The sequence below is a fragment of the Symphalangus syndactylus genome, chromosome 21 (genome assembly GCF_028878055.3).
Source record: "Symphalangus syndactylus isolate Jambi chromosome 21, NHGRI_mSymSyn1-v2.1_pri, whole genome shotgun sequence".
NCBI lineage: Eukaryota > Metazoa > Chordata > Mammalia > Primates > Hylobatidae > Symphalangus > Symphalangus syndactylus.
The window spans coordinates 6673488-6693224 of record NC_072443.2 but is presented as its reverse complement, the minus strand read 5'-3'; the positions used below and the strand labels follow the sequence as shown (position 1 = coordinate 6693224).

Here is a 19737-nt window from a genome sequence, read left to right as displayed (position 1 = left end):
TCTTTTACTAAAAATAAATAAATAACTAGGAAAATGGTTCCAAAAATCAGTGTTCATCTTGTTAGCTGTTGAATTCTTAAGCTGTTTTGTAACAGAATGTATTTAGATGTAAATGTTATTGGCAATTAGGTTCGCTTATTTGCCTTTCTTGTTTTCTTCAGTCAAAAGCATTATCTTATAGATAACATTATTTCGTGGAACTAACTGGAAATGAGAAGCGGGAAACAATTTTACCAGCCAGTGTGATTAGTGGAGATACATAATTGCCTGCCTATTTACTTTGAAGTTGCCACTTAATGAAGTGGTTCTAACTAAAGCTCTAATGGAGAAAAATTCTTAATTCCTTTTTAATATTTCCCGATGTCTGGGAATGTAATTTAAAATAAATTTGAATGTTGATTGCTAAATTATATTCTTCCCCATCAGCATATCAAGTTGTTTCTCTGTTTATAGACAAGGAAACAGGTCATTTAAGATGCTCAAAGTAAACAGCCAATCATTAAAAAATAATCATAAGCACAACCAAAATGTCAATTCTTATACAGTAAACCCAATTTAAATATTTATTTTTTCATCCAGTGTTCTTCATATATTTATTCCAAAAAAGTTACAAATTCTCAAACATTTCCTGCGTCATGTTATGTATTAAAATTCTTTATTATGAAATCAAATAGGATTGTGTGCATAGAAATTATACAATCGATATGTTTAAATTTCTATTCAGCATCAGGCTAAATTTTAAATGTCAATCTCAAAGGTCTCTTACCGTATGATTCCATTTATAAAACATTCTCAAATGACAACATTTTAGAAATGAACGGGCTGGTAAATGCCAGGTGTTATGAATGGTGAGGGAAGGAGGACATGTGTGACTATAAAAGGCTAATCATGAAGAAAGTCTTTGCGGTGATTGACTGGATCTGTATCATGATTGCATTTGTGGTTATCTGAATCTACACATATGATAAAACAGCATAGCAACTACACACACACATTGTACAATGTCAATTTCCTGGCTTATATCTACTCTGCTTCTGTAGGATGTAACCATGGGGGAAAATTGGTAGAAGGCAACATGAGACCTCTTTGTACTACTTTTGTAATTCCCATAAATCTATAATTATTATTTCAAAATAATAATATCCAAAATAAAGTTTTAAAACTATAATTGATGTAATATAATGTAGTAGTTGAGTTCATGAGCTCTAGAAACAGATTGCCTGGATTGGAAACCTGGCTTTATCTTTTACCAGTTCATTTCATTTCTTACCAGATGTATGACTTTGGATAAATCCAGGAAATTGAACTGCAGTTATCCTTATCTGCAAAGTGTAGATAATAATACTCCTTATGTCACATGTAAATAATTTAATACATTTCCTAACATATAAGAAGTGCTATTAAAATGTTTTTATCATTAGCATCATCATTATCATTATCAAGATTATGAATTCCATGATTTATGGAAGCATTGATTCAGAATTTGCCTTAGAGTAACAGTTTTTCAGAGATAGTTACTGTTTAGGACTCCTGTCCCAACCCGCTTTTTTATTATTATTAATTATTATTATTACTGAGACAGGGTCTCACTCTTTCACCCAGGCTGGAGTGCAGTGGCACAATCTTGGCCCATTGCAACCTTTGCCTCTGGGACTTAAATGATCCTCTCACCTCAGCCTCCAGAGTAGCTGGGACCGTGCTCGGTGCTCACCACCACGCTTGGCTAATTTATTTATTTATTTTTATTTTTTTTTTGTAGAGACAGGGCGTTGCCATGTTACCCAGGCTGGTGTCAAACTCCTGAGCTCAAGTGATCAGCCTGCCTCAGCCTTCCAAACTGCTGGGATTACAGGCGTGAGCCACTACCCTCAGCTCCAACCTACATATTATTAGTGTCCTCTTTCATTCTTAAATGTGCCCTATTGGGATTATAAGACATATGATCACCTTCTTTGAAAGTTTATTACACTAAATTTAAATCCAGTACATGTTGATCCTCTCCTGCACCCTAGTCCATGTTGTATAAAAAAATTCTGTCTAAAACAATCAACAATAAAAAACTAGTAATTTCATATGAAGCCTATTCTTTTTTAGGCATCACTAATTGTCAAAAGCATCTTTATATGATTGAGCTGAAGTCTGACTTCCTAAGACGATCCAAAAACTCCTGTGATCCTAATCTGTCTTCTAGAGCTATACCAACAGCGTTAATTTCTCATTTCATGTCATGCATTTAATATCTCTGAAGTTAGCCATACCCAGTATGTTCTCAATCCTGTCTCCTCCCTGCCCACCCACCTTAGCATTAATTTTTGCTTAGGCTTAATATTTTCCATTCCATCCATCACTTCTAATGAGAAAATATCTTATTCTCATTGCTTTTCCCAGAAGTCATTACAATTTGCCCAATGTTTCTTTAAAACTGTGGTTTCTGGAGACAATACCACCTAGACATGGTCTATGTGCTGTATAGAGTGACACTATTGCCTACCTTATTTAAAACTTTGAATGCATTTATTAATGTGGTTTAATATCATGTTTGCTTCATCGGCAAGCATAACACATTATGTAGGTGCCTGTGTAATTAATATTTGAAGTTGAATGCTGTTATTTTCTTGACAAATCCCGTATTCCATATTAGAATAATTTTCCTGATTGTAACTAGTCATGATATATATGTCATAAATACATAAATTAATATCTAATAAAGTATATGTTAAGTATGTCAATAATGAATCAATACTTATTTGGAGCAAATTATATAAATTATATGTCAAATATATAAATTATTTAGTTAAAATGATAAGTAATACATTAATGACAAAATTATATTATTATCATACATTATTTTATGTGCATATGTATAATAATCTACCTGAGAAAATGATCTCAAGTTACATAATATTTTATCATGTTTAGTGAAATATAAATGATAGATAATATAATACATACAACTTTAGTTTGGAGAGAATAAAAATATTTTCAAATAAAATAACTCTAAGCTTTCACCCTGAACATAATAACAGGTGTATTTGGAGAACACGATGCTAATGAATGTCATATTACTCTTAGGTATATTTATATTAAAGAGATTTTTTTGTTGAAGCTGGCTTGTCTATTCCAATGCAAACAGGTTCTACTACTTATAATTTTTACAACCTCCTTCTAGTCATAAACCATCCCAATATAGTCCCCATGGTTAGCCATATTTCGTTCATGCCACCTTATAACAGCCTGCGTAGAGACATCTTTGCCATTCCTTCACATTATGATATATCTGAGTGCTACATGACAGCGTCTGGGAATTGGGTAGTTAAGTCATCCCCGAGAAGATTTACCACATAGCAACTTATTGTTTACGTTGCCTGCAAAGGAATCCTGGCAAAAGAAAAAAAAAAAAACAGAAAAAAGAATAACATGCTTCCTTTGACTTAGAATTGACATGGTATATATTATACAAAGTGATTACTAATGAAACGAAAAATAGTATATTTGTGCTTATGTATAGAGAATAATGCCTTATAATCAGAAGCCTCTTAAAGTATTTTAATAACACATGTACATGTGATTTTGGTGTAATCTTTTAAATTTACAGCCAAGCAGAGTAGTAGTAAGAAATAATGTTCTCAGTGTTGAGAACAATGACTAAACCATATAAAAGGCCTGACAAGTATGAAGCAGAGATCTTCGGCCTAAGTTCCTGCAAATGAAGTACCTGGACTTTGTAGAAACAAAGTCAAAGACTGGAAGCTAATCCTTGCTCCGTCACAACTAATCATACAACCTGAGAAAGTATTTACATTTACTGAGCTTCAGTATGCTCAAGTGAAAATTGGAGATGCTGAGATAATAGGTGTGAAAAACTCTTTGATAATTGTGAAAAATGTAAGATTCCTGCAGTATGAACAGTTGATTCAAATGAAACATTGAGCTTTGGAGAGAGAACTGGCAGATCAGTTGTCCAAAAGTCAAAAGATGGAGGTTCTATTGTCACTGATTCTTGTGTTTCTGGAAAAGTACCTTAATGTTTCCGAAACTTGGGTCTCTCATCAAAATACTAAGTTTAATCAGATGATCAATAAGGCTACTTTCAAACCCAAAGATTGATAAATCAAAAATATATAATTGGGGTAGATATGCATAAAATGAGGTGTGAGGTTTTGGCAAGTAAAATCGTTATAGAAAACAATGAAGAGATGAAGATTATAAGGAAAACATTGAGCTGAGAGAGGAAATCCACAAAGGAGATACAAGCTTAGACTAGTAAGAAAAGAAGCAAAACATGTATTACCCAAGAGGGGAAAAAGAAAGAATTTAATATTTGTTGTACACCTTGTGCCTATCAGCCATATGATAGATCCTCTACATGCTATATCTGATTTCACTCTCACAACAAACCATGAAGTGCATTTTTACTACTATTATTCTATACATGAGATGATTTAGGGCCCAAAAGCCTGAGCCAGAAAGGGTGGGGCTGCAGTTAATATCCAGGTAAAGTTTCTATCTTATGCTGCCTCCCACTTGCCATGAAATATGTGGAAAGCAAATTATAGTTATAAAAGAGAAAATGGCTGACAGTGAAACATACCCTGAAAGATTTCTGATAAAAATGCAAAAACCAATGGAGTGAGAGGGGTAACGGAAGCAGAAATGGGAAGAAAAGGGTAAGGGGCTTGGGTTTGATGACCACATCTGGCAAAGATTAGTTTGGGTAATAGATTGGAATTAAACAGAAATAAATGGGCCATACTGATAAGGAGAACCCATCTGTGATCAGAGAATATGAGAGTCCAGTGGATCTATTTGGGAGGCTGTATTAATATGCTGTGGTAATACTTCTAATCTAAACGGCAGAATAAAGGGTGACTGCAATCCAGACTGGATATTTTCAAGATATTCACAGAAAAATCAAAGAGGATATAAGAGCAGACAATGTTGGAATAGTTGACCATGTATTCTCAGTTGGGTAGGAATCAAGTAAAAGTATGAAGAACTGACAGGTTACAGAAACACGAAAGGAATAATCTTTATCAAAAAGATATTTCTGACAAAATATTTCACATTTTTGCTTTAGATCTACAATCATAGGCACTTATTGTTTAAACGAATGATTTAAAACCCTTCACCAACAGCAACAACAATTTTTCCTCCACAGAGTTCTCACATAACCGATTAGAATTCGGAATATAAAAGTAAATAACATATTACATTGAACTACCAGTCAGCAAGTTGTCATTTTGCAGCCCCAACCAACAAAAAAAAATGCACCTACTAAGAATGGATGAAATATGAGCTCTATTTTTGTCCTTATCAACCATTCGGTAAAGCAAACTAATTTTTTTTAAAAATCTCCTTTTTATTTTTCTATACTCTTAAAAATCATGAGTTTGTCTTTTATTATACGAATTCACTGCGTGCTTTTCTACAAGATTTTTAACAAGAGTGTAAAAGATAACTTTATAACTGATTTTTATAGTTTAATAGTGTTCTGCTTTTCTTTAGTTAAAAAGACATTAATATATAATTATATGCCATGGCTACTACTGGAACTAGGCTTTTTGTTTTTCACTTCTGGGAAAAAAAATGCTAACTTCCCTTTCTGCTACTTATTCTCCCAATCTCTCTTCCCCATTCCCCAGCTGATAAACACGTACTTTTCTTTCCAAAGCCAACTTAAAGGACACCACTCTTTAGAGCCTTCTTTAACACCCAACAACAGTTAGCTTACAAAAAACTAACCACTCTTGATTGTGCCAAGGTGACAGGCACTTTGGTGTTAGTTGTTAAAGGAACTGAATGCGGCTGGTGAGCCACCATCAAACCCTGGCTCTGATATGAGCTGTGCCATCTTGAGAAAGTCATTACCCTCTCTGAGCCTCAGCTTGCTCATGATAGATATCAACATTATAGCTATTGTTTTGTGTATATTTCTACATAGCATCTGATTAGTAATCATATATACATATGTATATATAATACATTAGACAAATATTAGACACATATATGCATATATTAGACAAATAAACTCAATTATGTACTGTCCCTATCCCCAGAATCTAACACAGTCCTCATAATAAAGAATGTAGCTAACAGTTTTCTGAATTAGTAAACGAACAATAAAAACAACATTAATAGCAGTCTATCATTTACTAAGGCCACTGGCCCATGGCGTGAGTTAGCAATTGCACAATCTTGTTTAACCTCAATAACCATTAAATAATTTATGGAGTATCTTCATTTTAGTGTTGATATTGCTGAATTTTAGAGTTAAATAGCTTGTATTGCATCATATGATGAATATGAGCTCATGTTAGTCTGATGCCAAAACTGAATGAATAAATGAATGAATGAAACAAATGGGTTATTCAATCAAGTTAAGCCCACACATGACAGAGGAAGAGACAGCCAGATCCTATAATGGATCCTGCTCTCTGGCTTCTGGGTATGTGCTTTTCGTGTGTGAAATCTCTTTTACTCACATTCTAGCCCTCTTGGACCAGGAAAGATGGAAAGAATGACTTGCACCACACATCACATGGAAGTACAAAGAAAATGTTTGTTTCCAGAAGCGTATTCATGAAATCTAGTCTAAACAACAACAAAAAATTATATTGCTTCCTCTTTTTTAAAAAAATGCCTCATCAGCTGTAATCAAGTAAACAATTCACTTTTATATATCTTTTTTTTTTCCCCCGCAGGAGAATTCATTTTCCTTTTATTCATTATGCAGTGGAGCCTAAGTGCCGGGCACGAAGGATTTTACACAAAATTTTAAGTTGTTATGTATAGGTTTTCATGGAAATTTAAACATTTAACAATGATACACATAATAGATAATAAACCCATCCTAAGTACATTATCACTAGGTTTCAGCAATTCTTATTTTGCCATTTATTTTCAACTGTCAATCCAAATATCCTAGTAGTATTTTAAATCAAATATAAGATACAATATCATTAATTTTGGAAAAATTTAAGTAACTATATCTAACAAGTGAAGATAAGAAAGAAAATATCATTATCACAACTAATACAATTTTTAATAAATAAAATAGATAAATTTGTATATTCACCAAAGAGTAGACTTTACAACCACTGAAGGTTTTGCATGAAATGTTTTAACATGTTTAGTCTAATATTTTATCTTCAGACAAAATATCAATACATGAAAACATTCCATTACATATAAAGGGCCATAGATTATGGTTGGAGGAGGAAATCACGAATTGACAGTGGGATATTCCAAACCATTGCACTGTGAAAGTAAACGCAAGAAAGAAAATAGGGAGTCATATTGTTCCCGATAAAAGGAAAGGAAAGGTAACTCGCAAGAGCCATTCCCTCACTTTGCCATATTCAAATGTCTAGAACAAGGCACAGGTCTGGCCGTACCCAAGGAAAGATGAGGATTCAGGGTGTAACAAAACACAGCAGAGATCATGGGGCGTCTTAGGATTCTGCCCCCCACATCCACCCTTGCACAAAAACTTGATCTACCATCTCACATTGGTGGGGATCTGGTGTTCTTGTGACAAAAAAGAAAGTCTCTGAAAATGTTTCCCTTGTAGACTCTGAAGCAGTTGATCCTCAGCACCTTCTATTTTGGAAGCCAGAAAATTATTTCTTGATTGACGAGGGGGGCAGTCCTGTGCACCACAGGAGTCCCATTGTTGACTGCATGTCAGTAGGTGCCACCAGTTATTACAACCAGAACTGTGTGGGCAAACTTCCTCAGGATGCAGAAGCTGCTCCTGTGAGAACCGCAGTTCCTCTCCATATGCAAACAGACAGATGCAGGCAGCACCAGCAATCTCTTGAACCACTGCAGTGCACCGGAAAATGTGAGGCGTGGTGTGTCCCTGTCTTAGAATTATAGACAGTCTTTTGTATTGTTGACAAGTGCTGAGACCATACAATGCACCAGGGCAAGATTAGCTGGGAAAATGATCTTCTGATAAGGTTTTGAACCCAGATGCTCCTCCTTTGTTGTTTTCCCGGAACTGGGTAAATTCAGTTTTCACTTCTGTAGCTCCCCTAAGAATCCCAAGGCCAGGTCTTTTACCGCTTCCTTAGGTGGCGTGACCATTATCGGCCTGGGAGAAGATGAGCTGATTTCATCTCTTCCTTTATAACCATGACGTGGGGGCCTCATTTCACATGCACAGATTCCCTCCGAAGACTAGATGAGCAGACCTGAGGCACCCTGGTGCTTGGAGGAATGACAGCCTTGCGCTGATGCCACTCTCTCTTCCTACCATTGTTGAGTTTTGCGCCATCATGCATTCAGTGCCTCAGTGGACAGAGAACCAAACCCAGGTGCTCTCACAAATCTGGAGCCAATTCTAAAGTTTTTTTTAGCTCCAGCTCAGCTCAGACCACTGTCATCTGCTAGGGACTGTGGGTGACTGTGGACACCACTGGCACCTGCTTGAGACTGTGGATGACTGGACTCTGAGCTGGGATGTGCTGTGTCCACGTGACACTCCTTCTCTCCAAGAGTTGTTCAAGAAGGTGGTGCCCTAGGAATGCCATCTAGACCCAGTGAAAGAGGAAGGGCAGGAAGCACCCGGCACCCACTGTTCATACCACCATCAGCCAGTTCCACAATGTGGCTAACTTGAAGATGCTTCCTCTTGATGAAAATCTTAAACAAACAAATGAAAAAAAAAAATAACAAATAAAACAAAGAAGAAAAAAAGAAAATCCTAATTTTGTTGTTTCTTTCAGCAGAAGTGATATTTTCTAGTCTTTACAGTTGAGAAGCTCAGGGTCTTATAAGGCTAATTTTTCTCTTTAAGATAAGATGGCATTAGAGCACCGAATACCAATGAAGTTCATGCTGACAGCCCTTTTCATAGCAGCGGCATCTCGATGCGTTTTTGTATTCACACAGCCATGACCTAGCCTCAGTTTCTGGGCTTTATCTTCGTGAAGAAAACTAAATAGAAAATACAGGTCATGGTCATTTGCCAAGGCACGCAGGTCAAGGTAATATTTTGCATAAACACTGGCAGATACATGAATATTAAACTCAAGTAGCTCCAAGAAACACTTCTCCATCTTGCTCGTGTTCTCAACTGCAGTGTCCTTGGGCTTCTGGCTGTCACCCACACTCCACAGACCATGATTTCTCCGCACTTTGGAAGCAAGAAGCACGGCTCCGAGGACAATCTTTTTCCAATTAGTGGGACAAAGATCGATGTTAGCACTAGTTAGAAGTCGTTCGATGTACACCAAAGCTACGATTGCACATGGAGCTGTTAGTTTTATGACTTGAGAAAGAGTACAGAAATATCTGAAAACACAGTTGCGTTTGGGATCAGGCTTGAAGGATTTCCCTGGAACCTTGTCTTGTGAAAGTGGATGTATTGGCTCTTCAAAAATAGCCAGAGATCTATTTGCATATCTGTGCTTTATGTCGTAATATATTGCCAAAGCCACACTTTCCAGTGTGTGTCTAAGGTCAGGCTGGCTGAGTGTGCTGTTATCTAGCAATATGGTGGAACATGAGCTGTATTTTCTATCAAGATGCCGTGCAGGTATGTAGTGTAGGTGAGAGCTGCTCCTCTTTTCTTGCACACTCATTTGATATTTTCTCAGGAAGAGTGTGCTTTCCCTTGGATAGTCAGAAGCAAAATCTTTGGGCATCTCCTGGTCGCTGGTGTGCTCAGGTCACGGCCCTCGTGGGCTCCGAAATCCGACTGGGTAGGCTCCACAGCAGTGGGGTGTGGGGCTGCTGCCACCTCTGCCTCCGTGAGGTTATAGCTGCAGGGCGGTTTCACCCACTGCACCCTGCGCTGGCTTTGCTTGGGCCTGGCATCAGGCAGCAGCATGTTCCATCCGCGGCGCCTCCGTTCCTCTCTGCCTTGGCCTACACCTTTGCTTGATGCTGCCTCATAAATGTCAGCGCTGCAGGACAGCTCCCCAGACCTCCTGCGCTGGCCCCGCTTGAGGCAGGCGTTGGTGCCCACGCAATAGCTCAGCGTGTTCCCCATGGGGTAGCCAGGCTCCTCTCCAGCAGCTTGGGCCTTCCCTTGCTTCCAAGTCTGCAGAGCTCAGCACTTCCACCTCTTCCCAGCAACCCAGCAAAGGCACGCTGGCAGGGCCAGCCCCTGGCTATGGGGCTGCACCCCACTAGCAGCCCGCATCCCGCCTCAGCCGCCTCCCCTGAGCTGACTTGTCTGCAAGGGTCCCTTGGGAATCTGCTTGGTTGTTTTTTTTTTTTTAGAAGGGTCTAGACGCAACAAGCCTGAGAGCTGTGATTGCCGAGAAGAGAGCACAGAGGGAGCTCCTCCTCCTTCCACCGCTTCACACCAATTGAAGGAGGTTGCCCTGCCAACCGCCAGAGCTCCCTCCGGGTTCCCAGGAACCAATCAGGCCCGGAGGCCCCTCCACGCGCCCCCGCCCCCATTGCGATGTGGGGGCCCAGGCACGAGGCTCACTAGGCCCTGCCATGCCGGCAGCCCCGCCCCCACCTTTCCACTTTTATATATCTTTTAAAAATAACCTAGGCCGGGCTCGGTGGCTCACGCCTGTAATCCCAGCACTTTGGGACGCCGAGGCAGGCAGATCACAAGGTCACGAGTTTGAGACCATCCTGGCCAACATGGTGAAACCTCATCTCTACTAAAAATGCAAAAATTAGCCGGGCATGTTGGCACATGCCTGTAATCCCAGCCACTCAGGAGGCTGAGGCAGGAGAATCGCTTGAACCTGGGAGGCGGAGGTTGCAGTGAGCCAAGATCGCATCATTGTACTCCAGCCTGGGCGACAGAGTGACTCCATCACAAAAAAAAAAAAAAAAAAAATCTTAAAAGCCACTTACTTGTGATTGCTACTTTTTAAGTTCCTTCTCTACAGTGTCTTAAAATGTCTAATCAGTTTTATAGACTTACATAACTACACTCTCAAGGATTGAAAAATTTAAAAATCTTTCATCACTTCAAATATTTGGCAAAATCCTTTTCTAACTATAATGTCTTCTATTTTGGTGCAAAGTTAGACTTGTTCCCAGAGTTGGTAGACAAATTTCGATGGTTTTGAGGCTCTTTTTTTTTTCTTTTTTTTTTGAGACAGGGTCTTACTGTGTCACCCAGGCTGGTGTGCAATAGTGTAATTATAGCTCACTGTAGCCTCAAACTTCTGAGTTCAAGTGATTCTCCTGCCTCAGCCTCGCGAGTAGCTGGGACAACAAGTGCACACCACCATGCCTGGTTAATTTTTTACAATTTGTGTAGAAACAGGTTCTTATCATATTGCCCAGGCTGATCTTGAACTCCTGGCTCCAAGCAGACCTCCAGCCTCGGCCTCCCAAAGTGCTGGGATTACAAGTGTAAGCCACCACACCCAGCCCTCCACATGTTGTTTAAAAAGAAATAAGTCTTCCATGCTGAGATCTCATGGGCGGCGTGCTTTGGAGCAAGCTGCTCTCTTACAACTGTGTCTCTACATTTCCTTTCAGGGGCACATTTGAACTCTCCTCTCAGCGCCTGCAGGAGATTGGCTGTGCCTAGCAACAAAATAATCTGTGCAGTCCAGATTGCAAAGAGGATGGAGCATTCAATAGGTCCATCCATTACACGTGAAAAGATGTTCCTTCAGGCAAGCCTACCAACAAATCCTGTATTTTAACTATTGTACTGACTCTGTTAATTTATATGTCTGTAGAGTTTCAAAATCCTCATCACATGGGCCTTTTAAATTTCCACTCTTCTGCCTGGAACATTCTCTCTTTAAATCTCATAAGGCCAACTCCTTATTCAGGACTCAGTTCAGTTTCCCCCAGGAGAAACTTACCTGACCATGCCAATTCCACCCCAGTTTTCCCATATTTCATCATCTTCTATTATGTTCTTCATAATGCTTAGGACCATTTGAAATAATTTTATAATTTTTTTATTTTTTAATAGAATGTAAGCCTCTTGTTCACCACCAAGGTAACATCTAGGCCATAAATCAGCCAATAAATTTAAGAGAAAAGAGACATTTAAAAAGACTAGCTGTGTTTTTCTAAGTTCTCGTAGCAACTTGTTGAAAATTCTACTATATAATTTACTATTTGGAAATACATATATCTAATATTTTATATATACATATAAATTATTCCATTAGACACTTACCTTAAAGAATGTAATATTCTATTCATTTCATATACTGTATAGACAGTGTCCATCAAATATTTGTAGTTTTATTACATCTTTAAGAAAATATAGTTGAACATAGCTATGTTTTAAGCAGAGCTGTGTTTTAAGCCAAATTATATGAATAATTACCTCTCACTGATCATGTGGTCTTCAAGGTGTTTTACTTCTACTAAAATTTTCTTAGTTCTTTGAACTCACTCTATGTCCAAGAATGTGTATGTAAAGCTAAAACTTAATAAAGTACCACTTCCTCCGTCTCTTCACATTCTATATTTCTTTTGATAGCACTGAAATAAGGAGATCTTCACTAAATAAAATAAGTTTCTGTGCTTGGCAATTAACAGAAAAGTGATAATAAACAACACCTGTATTACTAGTGCTTTAACTATTTTATATTCTATGTTTATGTTCTATGGAAACTCCATAGGGTTAGACAGGTTAAAATGTAGAATTAATTTTAAGTCACTTACTTTATGGTATAGAAAATGTCCTTCCTAATTCTGTGTCAAGAGGTGATTCCGTGTAGCTTGAGTGCTTTTGGATTCAAGAGGTTAAGAGCGACCTCTGGTGGCAATGGTATTTCTCACTCACCCTTACTCTAAAGGGGAGAAAACCGGCTTCCAAGATTGCTTTCTAGAGACCGGCAGAATTTATAGTTCAAGAGAACTGGTCATTACTGGTCATGCATAAGTCAATGTTTAACCTGCTTTTTGGGGGTTGGAGGTGGAGAGGCAGAAGGCAGAAGAAACCTTCATCTCTAGTATTCGCTTATTTATTGGGTGCAAGATGTCTTTGGTGTAAATGCCAACCATGGCATTTCAAGCCATGTCAATGAGACATTCCTCAACGCGGGGTTGGAAAAAACTGGTTATCATCAGCTCTAGCCAGTGGATGCAATCTGGTTCCAGCACACCATTGGTTGAAACCCTTTTTGGGGGCCCTTTACAACCCTCTCCTTGATACATATTCAAAGATAGTCAAACAAAAAAATGAGCAGGAGCACTGACAGCAGTGAGTTCTCTGTTATCATTATGGAGAGAATGATGCCTCCAGGAAGGAGAGTGGCTGGATGAATACAGGATCCCCAGGTAAATTTGAATAGCAAACAAAATGGCAATTTTTTTATTATAAGTATATCACAGCTATTACACGGGATGTCTTTATATTAATTTTTTTTGAGATTCACATTTAACTGAGCAGATGTATTTTCATTTGCTAAATCTGACAATCTTAGAAGGATCACAGAAGGAAAAGTTTAAGAGAAATGAAATATTGGCTAGGTTTAGCAGCCTGTAAATGCTCTCAACTAGTGCTCTACAGCTGGTGGAGACCTCAACCAGTGATTCTAAATGATTCACACATGAGGCGAGACAGATTCCCTGAGCCTTTGGGGCACCAATGGCAGGGCTAGGGTGTTCAGAGCCCCCAGCCATCATCACGTACCTCTAGATGTCCAGTCCATATCTCCCAGGGTAATGTGATATTATCCCGTCTATGTTTGTCACTGCTTGAGGAAGGTTGGAAGGTTTTCTTCTACAGTGTTTGTTCCTTCTCTCTTACCTCCACTAAGGTCTATCCTAGTTGCCAGACACTGGTAGACAGAATGTTCAGAGAGTTCTCCAGTCTGGCAACATGATGGGGCTCAGCTATAGATCCACTGATGACCATGAAACTCTACATCACCCTGGTCCATCCCGGTGGCAGCCCTGACTGGCCATTGAAGTTTCTGCCCTTCTGAAGGAAAGAGAGCACATCTTTGAGATGCTTGAGGTTCATAAAAAGGAATTTTCAGGAATTGAAGCAACTTTAATGAAAGCCAGACTTGAGAACATTTTAACAGAAATAAAAGACCTGGAAATCTCCAATTCTTTATGCTAGCTTTTTAAAAGTTACCTAGGAAAAAAAGACTGAAAGAAGAGAAATCTCAGTGTTTAGAACAATCTGGGCTGATAATAAATGTAACAAGAAAGATTCAGTGTTTTAATGGCACATAGTGCATCAAAACATTTAAAATTTCAAGTAGCTGCTTCAACTAAATTTCAACTAAAACACTCTTCATTATACATCAGCAAAACAAAGCACAACTTCAGACATTAAAATGCTTTGATAAAAATTCTAATCATGAGGAAAGTATGAAGACTTTTTTATAAGCAGAAAGATGGGAAAGAAGAGTTAGTGAACACTAAATGAAATGAAATGCTATAAAATGCTAAACTGGTATGGAACAAGTTCTAACAGTAAAAATCAGATCAAATTTCTAGGTGAACCCTTGCTGAAGCTCAGTGATCTGACTGCTGTTATTGGAGAAGATGACACGGATGGTGGGAACTTGGAATTTTCTAAAACAAGTGTTTCAGGAAACAGAGATCTCTTAGAAGTTTTGAAGAAATGGACTGATGTGGCCTAGTAAAACTTTCTGTGGAAGGCTGAATAATGTCCCACACTCTCCCTGGCAAAGGTGTCCATGTCCTAAGTCCCAGAACAAACATGTAAATGTATTCTATTCACTTACATGTCAAAAGAGACTTCGTAGATATAATTAATTTAAGTATCTTGAGATGGGGAGAGTACCCTGGGTTACCTGGGTGAGCTCCAAGGTAATCACACAGGTTCTTGTAAAAGGGAGGCAGAAAGATCCAAGTCCGGGAAGGAAATGACGCAAGGAAAGCAGAGGTTGAAGAGATGTGGTTATGAATCAAGCAATATAGGCCACCTCCAGAAGCTGTGAGAGAGAAGGGATGGATTCTCCGATAGTGCTGCTGGAAGAACTGCAGCCCTGTTGATAGACTGATTTTACCCCAGGGAAACTGATTTCAGACTCCTGATGTCCAGAATGCAAGATAATAAATTTACATTATTTTAAGCCACTGCTTGTGATAATTTGTTACAGCAGACATAGAAAACGAACACACTTATTTTAACAGAGAAGAAATAAATGAAATGTACATTAAAATAACTGAAGAAGATAAAATAATCAATGTACCTAAACATTATATCAAAAGTATTAAACTGAGCAGATTTGCTGCAACCAGGAAATCATGGTCAGAAAGTAAAAGGCAACAGTTCCAGAAGATCATTCATGTCCTTCTTCAACTACATCAAGAAAAACAAATGGATTTTCATGAAGTACACAATTTAGAGTAAATTTACCACAAAAAAATAAAGAAGAATCTTACCAAAGCAACTGATAAAAACAGCCTTTCATGTTAAGAGCTAGACGCAACGAAATCTTTCAGAAAAAGTGTAAATGATCAGTGGCAAGTGTCATCATCAGCGTGTTTCCCAGGAGAGAAAAGCTCACGCTAGCAGGTTGAGAATACTGATGATGAAAAGCAACTGATGAGTTCAGGAAGCAAAAATGGCAACTTTAGATGGAAAGTTTGTGAGTTAGAATTGAATATGAACATTTTGAGAAGTATCTTGATATCCCTGGCATTCTAAATTGGACATTTGGCAGAGGCTCGAGAAGCCCACCAGGGAATGCTCTCTAGATCCCAAGGAAGGAGTACACAAAGCTGCGATGGTGTAGAAAATGAGGGTCTAGTGGCTATTAAAGACAAGATGCCGCCCCCCACCCAGGGTTAGAACCCTAGGAGAAGAAGATGCACCAGGTGCTCCACAAGGGAAAGACAGAGTACATCATGATGCTCCTTGTACTGGCATTTGCTGGGGACCTTCTTTTGATTTAACTCTCCCAAATGAAATGGAGACGCTAGTCCTCAACTAGTCTACTCAATGAATCTACAGTAAATGGGTTTTTGTTTTAATCTTCTAAAACAATTTTAATGTTTTTCTATCTTGGCAATATTAAGGACCACTGTTCAAGGGATTATATGATAGTTCAAACGGAAATTTTAAAGGTTATAATTCTTAGCATAGTACTTTATTAATGTATACATATTTTATATTTATATTATAAAAGTAAATCTATAATGTATAAATATTTATATGTGAATCTGATTGTAAATTGTTTCTATTTTATTTTAATTTTAGATCGTGTAATTATACTATTTTTTGGTTGATATTTAGCAAGACTCTTCTATGGCTCAGAAACACAGCAGTTTTTTTGCCTCTCTTCCAAAAGAAGAATTTCCTTTTGTTTAGTTTCACTGTTATTATACAAGCAAATGGAAAGGTGACAAAAATGTTAATTGTCGAGAATATGTTATATATCTCATTTATTTAAAAGTGAATTTCATGAGTAAATTATTCCCTTTTCTTCTATTTTGTAGCTAGTGTATAGATAGTATTTCAAATGATGGTGTTTACAAAGCCCCCTGTAATGTGCACTGCAGTAAGGGTTTCATAGGAACAGTCTCACGGCTATTTTCAAAATTCAAAGTCCATTTGTGTATGCCAAGGGCTGAATTTGCTCTAGTTTTCAGACTAATATGTTTACATGAATAAATTTTAATTTAAAAGAAACACATATCTATGTCTCTTATTGAGCTTCTCATAAAACCCAAATCCCCATTATGGCCTATGAGGCCCTGTGTGAGCTGGACCCTGCTGCTCCCCCAGACCTCATCTAGAGCTCTCTGTGCTCTGGGCACCCTGACCACCTACCAGAAGCTCCAAGGCCCCACGCTGCTCTTCTCTTTTGTTCACTCTGTTCTTTCGAACTGAAATCCTTTTCTGCTTATACTCTGCCCATTTTCCAATTGAAATTAATTTCAATTAAATTTCCCAATTGAAATTAATTCCTCCTGTTCCTCTTTGCATCCTATGATTTTCCAAATTTCTTGGCTAACATTTATGACAATTTGTATTTATATAACTATGTATACGGTTTTGTGTTGGATGTACATATCCATCCCACATCTCCACATAGTCAGGGGCTGTAGCTTTTTCTTCATTCACTATTTCCAGTGTTTTTAGGGCAGGGGATGAAGGGTGTGTAGGGCATTTGGATAGGACAGTTCTACCTTTTCATGCGTATTAGGTAGGTTTTGTGCAATATCCGTGCATAACAAATGACCTTCAAAATGTAGGGGCTACGATGACAAAGATTTACTTTTTAATTGCAGTTCTGTTGATCAGCACTTGTTCCCCTGGGCTTTGCTAGGTCTGAGTTTCAAGTTTGCTGTCATCGGTCTGGTCTGTTTTTTATTCAAGGGCCCAGGCTGAAATTTTGAACAATAGCTACAGAATCATCTTCTTCTCATGAGGGGTACGCTAAGCACACTAGAGCAAGCAGAAGACAGCACACTTCTTAAAACCTCAACTTGAATTGACATGTTCTCATGTCTGCTCACTCCCACTAATTAAAGCAAGCCATGTGAAGGAGGGAGCTAAACCACCCACTTGTCAATACCCTACATTCATATAGTTGCTTACGGGGCTGATAGCAAAACTCTTCTCCCCTTACCCTGCTTCTATAGAGAACCCTTCCTAGTGCCTGCTAGACGATAATGACTAACTAGGTATTGTGAATAAACTTACTTTGACAAATTGTCGTCCAGAATGGTTTTAATAATGTACACAATATTTGGGAGCGTTATTAGCGTTGACAAAAGGGCTTTCTATATTAACAATCTAAGTACAAATACCTATTTTACTTTTCTTGGAGGCTGTGTTTTTTTATTTTTTCTTTTATGTTTTATTTTTAAATCTGTGATACTCTTGCCATATATAATTTAAAGATTTACCAGCTTGTTTTTAAATGGCTTGAATATTTTGACAAGCAGAGGTTTTGTTGTTGTTTGTTTCTTGTTTTTTTGTTGTTTGTTTTTGTTTTTGTTTCTGTTTTTACATGTTTTTTATCTCTTGTGCTTTTCTTTGATGGCATTAGTCAATCTTTTCAATGACAATTTATGGTCCATAAGATGAACATACCATAACTTAGCTAATGTTTCTTGTTGTGGATAAAGTTGTTTTCATTTTTTTTCTTTTACAAATAGTAATGTGATGAAGATCTTTGTAGGTTATCAAGACTTCATATAATTTTTTTTGAAAGATCCTAGAAAAAGACGGATCAAGTTCAAAAGTATTTTTAAGGTTATTTACATATTTTGCCAAATTATTCTCCAGAGAAGTTGTACTACTTTTCCCTCCCTTGCACACAAGAGTGTGCAAGAGCCATCAACCCTTCTCGACCTAAATATTAACATCAAAGATATTTTGGACTAATTTAATGGTGAATGTTATCTTATTTTAATAGTACCAAGGGATAAGTACAAGATTCTGCATTGTGGGGAGATTGCGCTACAAAATGAACTTTTAAAAGATATTTGGGAACAGACGAAACGGCCTGCTCTGCTGAGAAACTGAAAGAAAGGGCCAGAGACCCAGAGTGAAGCGGGAGGAAAATGAAATAGCACTTTGGGATGGGAAGGAGACGCCAGCACACCCCAGGTCTGTACTCCAGCCTCGCAGTCTTCGGGGTCCCTGACAGGCAGTCCGGCTCAAAAGGAAGCCAAGTGCAGCTGTGTGGGGGCTTCTCTCCCAAGGTCGCCCCACAGTCTCTGGGTTATGATCCCCACACGAGTACCTGGGAGTTCCCCGCCACTCGGCCCCTACGGGAGGACCAAGCAGAGGAGTTTCTGATTCATGTGTTTTTCCGTGGGATGCCAGAAAGGGAGTCTTGAGAGCCCCTACACCAGCTTAGCTTGGGAGCCCCCACGCAACAACCATCCAGGTCCCGGAAGATGCCAGCTCCGCCTGGCGCCCGCAGCCCGGATTCCCTGCCCGGAGTACGGGGGCGCGGGCGCAGCTACCAAAGCCGAAATGTGACCGCGTCCCGATGCGTTCCTGCTCTGGGGCGCGGAGCTGCCATGAAAGGGGCTGCGGTCTCCAGCAGGGGCCAGGAGGCAAAATGGAAGGAAGCGCTGGATCTCCGCGGCGGAAATCATTCTTACGTATGCCCTGCCAAAGAGTACAGGGCAGCGACCGACTTGTGCGAAAGGAGGGCACGTGTGGGTCTGCCAGGGTCCTCCAGGGGGGATGAGACCCTCGCTCCGCTCCCGCGATCCCTTCGCTCTCCACCCTCGGCCAGCCCCTCTGTCCTCCATCAGGCCTCCCTGAGGATACCGCCTAGGGTCAAAAGCGCGAGTTCAACCTGAGCTTGACATTCATTCCGTGTCAGGGTACAAAAGCCATGCCCGCGGGGAGAGGGAGAAAATTTCCTACAGGGCCCTCAAGACTGCGTTTCAGGAAGCCCTAGGACCCACCGATCCTGCAGCTGCGCCTCTCACTGGCCTCAGGTTTGGATTAATAGTCACTTTCTGTTAAACCGACATTTATGGAGGGCCTAGTGCGTCCTGGGTGCTGCGCTATTTAGGCTGTTGCACAGAGGAGTGGCCAACTCCAGCAAGGCTCTTGCTTTGCGGCTTCCCCATTCTTCCTCCGCCTGTAATCCACACAAAACCCCGCATTGTAACCAATCCAGGGGCAGCGTAGCAGTGCCAAGCAGGCAGCTCAGAGGACAGTGGTAGGACAGGGCATGATCAACAGGCCTTCTGATATTTTCTAACATACGTATTAACAAGTAAGCGGAAATTAAAAAACGAAGATGGACAACAGAACTTCACTCTGACTCGAGTGACTTTTTTCCTCATTTGGATAATAGTTCTCGAAAATTATTTGTGAGTGTA

General features: G+C 39.2%; 1 protein-coding gene across 1 annotated transcript; it reads right to left on the bottom strand.

Annotated features, from left to right (window-relative positions):
• Positions 1–7098: 7098 nt before the first annotated feature.
• On the bottom strand, positions 7099–10351 carry LOC129471404 (cyclin-Y-like protein 1B). Its single transcript, XM_055259930.2, has one exon. The coding sequence runs from the start codon at positions 9648–9650 to the stop codon at positions 8796–8798; it is 855 nt and encodes a 284-aa protein (XP_055115905.1). The 5' UTR covers positions 9651–10351; the 3' UTR covers positions 7099–8795.
• Positions 10352–19737: the final 9386 nt, after the last annotated feature.